General features: G+C 37.4%; 1 protein-coding gene across 1 annotated transcript; it reads left to right on the top strand.

Moving 5' to 3' along the window:
- Positions 1-1,129: 1,129 nt before the first annotated feature.
- LOC114316416 (Ribosomal protein L25/Gln-tRNA synthetase, anti-codon-binding domain-containing protein) lies at positions 1,130-6,833 on the top strand. Its single transcript, XM_028263072.2, has 3 exons — positions 1,130-1,729; positions 3,102-3,231; positions 6,271-6,833. Exons 1-3 carry the CDS (start codon positions 1,316-1,318, stop codon positions 6,492-6,494), a joined length of 768 nt encoding a protein of 255 aa, XP_028118873.2. The 5' UTR covers positions 1,130-1,315; the 3' UTR covers positions 6,495-6,833.
- The last annotated feature ends 545 nt before the right edge of the window (positions 6,834-7,378 follow it).

Here is a 7,378-nt window from a genome sequence, read left to right as displayed (position 1 = left end):
GCCTAATCTCCCCCACGAGATGTTGCCACGTATACGACCACGATCCACTGTCTCCTCCCCTTACCCTGTCTTTTCCACTTCAAATCACCACGTGACACGCCGCCTCTTGAGCCCCGCGCCCCTCTACTTACCCTTCGCGGTCGGCCCTCCTCATGGTCAGCCCTTCCATTCGGCCAACCTTCGTGGTCAGCCCTCTTCGTGGTCGGCCCTCTCACTCGGCCGACTTTCGCGGTCAGCCCTCCTCGTGGTCGGCCCTTCCACTCGGCCACGATTCGCGGTCGGTCCACCTCACGGTCGGTTCACCTACTCGGTCACCCTTGCGGGTCGACCTCCATCCTGCTAATCTCTAACACCCTCATTCTCTTCATTAGTATTCCCTTCGTTGGACTAAAACTGTACTCGAGAATAGGGGACTATTGACGTGGGTAAGCCCATAAAGGCCATAGCCCACTATGAACAACCAAAGCCCATCACTTGGAGCCTAATACATAACCCAGCTGGTGAAGTCCAGAACAGCTGGAATCCAATGTGACATAAAGAGCCAATGACATTCAGACATACGGCAGGTAAAGGACAAGCCACATAAGCAGACAAAGATCTGCAAAGTTATTGCTACTGCACATCACCATTAATGCAGCCTATCACAGCATTTATTACGACAACACCTCTCCGTCGGAACAGCACCCCCTTACCCTGAACAAGGTAAGCTACAGTATAGACTTTCGGCCAAGATGGCAGGTCTGAAGGGACAGTGAAATGATGACCAAAGCATATAAGCAAACGTTGAAGACAAGAAGAAGGTTAAGTTTTTTATCTCCAATTCATATCTCTACATTACACTTCTCTCTCTCTCTAACTTGCTCGTCGGAGGGTTCACTGGGGGACTCCCCGTTCCCCTGTTGAACTTGTGTGTAGATTCTCTGGTGAGCTTGAATACTCAGTTACCGGTTGAAGAAACGTGGATTAGTCCTACCCATTCCACCTGGAACCCGTTGTGTAGTAACTGTATCATCAATTCATTGTGTAGTAACTATATCATCAAGGATAATGTAAATAAATACACTTTTAAACTTTTTATTAAATGATAAAAAGTACGTTTACATATCACACCCAAAACAACGTCTTATTATGTGGAAATATTATTCACAGTTTGCACTAGTCTACAGCTGCGTCCAAACACCATCCTTTTGCGAACTCACCAACGAGTTCAATACGAGTCACACTCATCTGCACTAACCCCTATCAAAAACCCTCGTTTGTTTCCTCATCTCTCTCTAGCCTCTCTGCATTCCTGAACCTTCTCTATCCTCAACCAATGTGGGTCTACCGCCAACTCCTCGCCAGAACCCTCCACCGCCGGTACTTCAGCCCCTCATCGGCGGCGGCGCTGATTCAAGAACCCGAACTCTCACTCACATACCTCGAAGGCTTGCCCAAACCAGACCCCAAATATGCCGAGATCATACGCGCCGTCCCACGCGCCACAACCGGAAAAAACATCTCCGCCAAGGAACGAAAGGTGGGTCGCGTCCCGAGCATTGTGTTCGAGCAAGAGGATGGTCAGCACGGTGGCAACAAGCGTCTCATCTCTGTCCATACCAATCAGATCAAGAAGCTCGTAAACCATCTAGGAAGATCGTTCTTTCTCTCTAGACTCTTCGATCTTGAGGTTCGGTCTGATTTCGAGTCCGATGAGATCATTGAAAAGGTTCGGGTGTTGCCTCGAAAGGTATGCCATTTTTGATTTTCTTTGTTTCTAATTTCTTATAGTTTCTCTAGGGTTCTGAATTTGATTAGAATGAATGAGTATTTAATTGAGTTAACAAAAATTAGAAATGTGTTGAGGATGAATTGATTTGAGAACCTGGAACACCATCAGCCGAAATATATATATATATATATATATATATGAGAACCATATGATACAGCTCCAAATCTCCCAAACAAGCCATTTGGCTAAAGGTTGGGTTTTTGGGTTTGTAAAGCCATCTCTATATGAAGCACTAAAACTCAAATTTGAGTAAAATTGGCAAGTGTCCAGTTTGAGTGGAGTAAAGGAGATCATTGGAAAGTTTGGGCAAAAGTGCCCAAATGTCAAGTTTGGATTGGATAGAATATTGAGTAAAAGAAATGGGGTCTACATTGGTTTGAGTAAAAATTTGAGTAAGACTCCATTGGGTTTTTAGTTTGAGTAAAAGAGCCGAGGGGATTTTAGTGGCTTTTTACTCAAATTTAAGTTTCAGTCTAGATTTGAACAAGGGTGGGAGATGGTGTAACATTTGGGGGTAAATAAAACCATAGCCTAAGTTTGGGACATGGATGGAGTTAGCTTTTTGGAGGGCAAGAGTGCCATCATCTTAAGGTACTTGACAGCAGAGTGGAGCTGCCACAAGGTGGAAAGTGAATGCCTCCACAAATACTGCAGAGTTCATATTGCTTACATTTTGAAACTTAATGAAATCAAGATTATGACATATAATGTCAACATACAGTGTTTGCCGGCAAAGTGAACCATTCAAACTGTGCAATTTCTCATTGCTCATCGTCATTTGGGATTTTCAATGTTTTCCTTTATTGTACAATATGGTTTATCTATTAAATTCATAATCTTATGAGTACTATTGCCACTGCAAGTGGCATAGAAATATACTTGCAGAAACATGGCACGGCAAAGCTACCATTTAAATTTCATCTTTGATTATTTTTCTGTTTACTTGTATTTAGGCTGTCAAATTAGGAAGCGTGAGAATTTAACTCCATGGACTTGAACCATTCCTAAATTGGTGTGTGTAAGTAGTTTAGTTAGGCCCAAGGCCTTGTGGCCTCTAGCAGCGTGGGGCCAAGACATAAGTGCTTGCAAGGAGAGGTTGGGGGGTTCAATTCTGCTAATCTGAAAACTAATCACTGACATAGTTTAGTTGGAGTTCAAAGGAACTCCTGTTGATTAGGGGCACATGAAGCATTGTTCGATTCTAGTTTAGGAATTGCTATCTAATGTCTTCTGGTTTTGAGAATTTGTCTATACTTCTAACATGGTTTCATCATCTGAAGTTCTTCTCAGTTTGTCACATTCTGATTTTATCTATCTCTACTTGTTTCAGATTCATCTGCATGCGGGTACAGATGCAGTACTCAATGTGACCTTCATAAGGGCCCCATCTCATGCTTTGTTGAAGGTGGATGTTCCTCTTGTATTTATAGGAGATGATGTTTCACCTGGACTAAAAAAAGGTATGGTGAAAATGGAGGTTTTCTTCAGCCTTGTGCATAAGTTGTGAAGGTTTTTTTTAGTTAGACAACTTGTGAAGCTTTGCTTTGTCTTATCTTTTTAAACTCTCAAGCGACTTGGGTGTTTATCATTTTTGGTGAGAAATTCTCTATTGCTAATGTTATGTATACTACAACTGTGAGTGGTGTGATGATGATTGATGTCTAAGGTTTTGTTAATAATTATATGGCCTTGGCAATATTTTTTGTTTTCAATTTTATGGAATTTTTTTCCCCCATAGGCAAGGTTCTGAAAAGCGGTTGCGGTCGCCGTAACGGTGGCGGTGGCGCAGTTGTGGTTGCAGGGTGTAAAGGCTGTAGCATAACGGTTGCGGTAACCGGAACCGTGAATTTTTTTATTTTTCGCACAATTTGAAAAAAACTTACTGATACGCACATTTTTTTTTCATGATCATATTTATTGGGTTTTAAAATAAATATTGATCAATTTTTATAAATTTTTAAGTTTGATCCAATATATTTCATATTTTTAAATCACTATAAACTGAGTTTTTTACATTTTATTTTAATAATTAATGACTTTATATTATACAAAAAATCAATCACTAACTATTATATATAAGATAAACAATGACAAAAGTAAGAGAATAAATAAAAACCTAAATATATATATATATATATATATTAATCAAGCCAAATAGATAATGACCACACTTATTATTATTATTATTATTATTAAACAATATATAGATAAACACATACAAACAAAATGGTTGAGTGATGGCAACTGAATAGAATAGTATAGGTCTTACAGTTTCAACAAATCAATAACATATTATTCATCTTCCCACTTCTTTCTCTCTATCTCTTGTTCCTCTATCTTCCCTCTTCCCTCTATCTCTCTTCTCCCATTTTCAACTTTTTTTTTTTTTTTTTTGTGTTTTTTCGAAAGAAGCAATTCGGAACCGTTACATAATGGTGCGTAAAAGGCCGTTACGGCCGTTACCGCACCGTTACGACCGTTATAGCAGCCGCTACGGCCGATACACCTGTGAATCTCAATCACACTGCAAAAGCAGCCATAACAGGTGGCGGTAACTACCACAACCGTTACGTAACGCCGTTACTACGTAATGGTTGCGGCCGCTTTTTAAAACCTTGCCTATAGGGCAATAGTTTGAACTTGCTGTTTGATGTATGGTTGTTGTCGTCTTAGAAGCAAAGGCTTTCTACTGTTGGCTTCTTCATGCATGGATCTCACACACTTCTTGATAATTATGTTCTTCTGTATGTGTGTTTTATTTGTAGAGTTGTTAAACTATTGATTTTCATGTGCAGAGGCTTAATAAGAAGACTCACTTCTTCCAATCTTAGAGAATTACAAATTAATTCATTTCCTGAGTATTTTATTTCATTCTTTGGAGGCTGCTGAATACTTTCTTAAACTATTTATCTGCTATGCTTCACCTAACCTAGTTTTGCTACTGAGTGAAAACTTTGACTAAACTATATTTCACACTATTTTTTTAATCTTTATTTCTTCTAAAATAAGCAGTAAGTAATGCTTAGATTGCTTATTTGAGAGAACCACTGTTAGCCATTGTCCTTGGCAAGTGAAACTGTTGGCTATTATTTCTTTTGTATTCTTCTTGACAAGCCCAATAAAACTACTATGACCCTTGGTGCATCTATTTCAAGAATAGTGAAATCCCTTCTGAATGTGTGTTTTGAAAGAAAGGGATAATACCAACCTCTATGAGGATTTCAGAATGTTGTGGATTTTATCGGTGGTGTTTTTTTTAACTGTTCTCTTTTAATGATATTGAATAAACTAGTTCGTAATATATTTCACATTATTTTGTGGTTAAAAGGATCATGGGCTTAAGTTTGAACTTTTTAGGCTGTTAATTTGCGTTTAGTGTGAAAGGGAGTCTCTAGTTTGGTGAAAATACTGAATCTGTGACTTTCAATCTAGAGATTTTGAACTTCACTTTGATTACTATGTTATGTAGATGATCGGTCTATTGGCATCAAATCAGCATGAAAGTCATGGCTGGGGAATTTGAAGTCACAAACTGAAGTAGGATTAAGTTTTTAGACACAAATGTAACTACTAGCACAAATTTGGGGCACTAGAGCCTAAGGCCAAAACATCAAGCATAGATGGATTAGGCATTGGGTCTCCAAATTCATGTTTGTTGCTCACCCTGATGCAGAGTTTCTAAATTTTTTTTTGAATTTTACAATGATGAAAGTAACAGGTTTTTTGTTAACACTACTAAGCACTCAAGTTTGTGTACTTCTAAGGCTTCTATTCAGCAGCCACAATTGGAAATTCTGTTAAAAAGGTCCTAAAATTTTAGTTAGACTTGATTTGTCACTGAATGGTCAATTATCTTGGAGGAACATGATTTTCACTTATAATCTTGATAGACAAATTTATTGTTCAATTTTCAATTTTCAAATGTTGTACTTGAAAGTATTTAGTCTATTCAAATAGGACGGTATGTTGGTCCTGATGAAATGTGTGATTGTTCCCAAAGTAAACTCGAACACCATGTCTTTTTTTTTTTTTTTTAAATGTGTGATTTGTTGTCATGTCCCTATCATGTCGTGCCTTGTTCTTTTTTTTTTTTTTTTTTGAAAGTTGTTGTGTAGGCGTTTCTATCTCGTTTCCATATATATATATATATATATATATTTTAGCTTTGCAGTGATTGTCCCTTATGTTTCCAAGACTGCTTTCAAAGAGCAACTTGAGGAAGCTTTTTTGATCCAACAAAGTTTTAGGATATGCTGCCACTACGGTCATAATATATTTTCCAGACATCAACATATTATTTCATCTCAATTCGCAATGGTTTTTTTATCCAAGGACAAAGCTTTGCATTGATTATTATTATTTGATCCAATGACAAGTTTTTATTTATATTATTAATATGTTGTTGTTGCTGTTGGTATTATTTTGTTTTGTCCACTTATTATAGTTTGTGGTCAATCCAATGTTGTGCTGTATTTACCGGTACTTCTTGGACATGCCAGGTGCTTATTTGAACATTATCAAGAGAACCGTTAAGTTCCTTTGCCCTGCTGATGTCATCCCTCCCCATATAGAGGTGGATCTGAGCGAGTTGGACGTGGGCCAGAAGCTGGTGATGGGGGACCTCAATGTTCATCCGGCTTTAAAGCTTATTCAGTCGAAGGATCAACCTGTTTGCAAGATTATGGGATCGAGGGTTTCTGATCAACAAAAGAAATCTAAATAAGCACTTTTGAGTTCAAAGCTTTGATAGAAGCCTTGATAATACAAAAGCCTTGATAATACAAAATCTGCATCTTTGGCCAGGAGGTGTATCATTTGAGCTAACATATATTAGTCCTGGTTCATGATTTTGTTGATTTATTTCTCCTCACCTCTTCGAGGATAGGATTATTGTATGACAAATGTTGTGCTTAATTTTTATTACACTTCTTCTTTCTATCATGGATGAATTCGGGGAGCATCGTGTAGCATTTGAGGATAGAGCTGTAAACAAGTTAGTTGAGTCAAGGAATAAGTTGTTCAAATTTAGTATGAAAATTTAATGAGTTTTGATGTGTTTAAATTTGATTTGTTTATATAACAAGCTAAATACAAGTCGTTATAAAAAAAAAAAAGAAAAAAAAAAAGCTAAATACAAGTCAAATTATGATTTTTTAGAACAGTAATAGAGTTGAACATGAGTTTGCTTAATTGGTTTATTCGTTTTACAACACTATCCGAAAATTATGACATGATGTAAGTGTTTACTAGAAGGAAAATGGTTGGAACCTCTTTTGGGATGATCTCTACACTTTTAAAGTGATTTTGGTCCTCCATGTATGTGTAGAACCTATTCATGTATATATGGAATTTATATCATGAATGATTTAAATTTGTGGAGGTTTCAATCATTGATGAAAAACAACTTTCCATGTTGAGAAATTATTTAATATTCTTAAAATAAATTTAAATGGGAATCTAAATTAATGGTTATTAACTTCAACTATGAAAAAGCAGTGTGAATAGTGTCAATTAATAAATGAACTGAGGTATCATCAAAGAGAATTGAGTAGTTTCTCCTCCATATCTCCTTATGGGAGAATTCTATCGTATACACTTCTTATCATA

The sequence above is a fragment of the Camellia sinensis genome, chromosome 11, assembly GCF_055761805.1.
Source record: "Camellia sinensis isolate YWXY chromosome 11, ASM5576180v1, whole genome shotgun sequence".
NCBI lineage: Eukaryota > Viridiplantae > Streptophyta > Magnoliopsida > Ericales > Theaceae > Camellia > Camellia sinensis.
This window is presented reverse-complemented; position numbering and strand designations above follow the sequence as displayed.

Bases quoted from the DNA above. Each gene is read 5' to 3' on its own strand.
- LOC114316416 (XM_028263072.2), top strand. From the start codon at position 1,316: ATGTGGGTCTACCGCCAACTCCTCGCCAGAACCCTCCACCGCCGGTAC. The intron at 1,730-3,101 runs GTATGCCATTTT...TACTTGTTTCAG, and splicing joins TTCGGGTGTTGCCTCGAAAG to ATTCATCTGCATGCGGGTAC. The intron at 3,232-6,270 runs GTATGGTGAAAA...TGGACATGCCAG, and splicing joins TTCACCTGGACTAAAAAAAG to GTGCTTATTTGAACATTATC.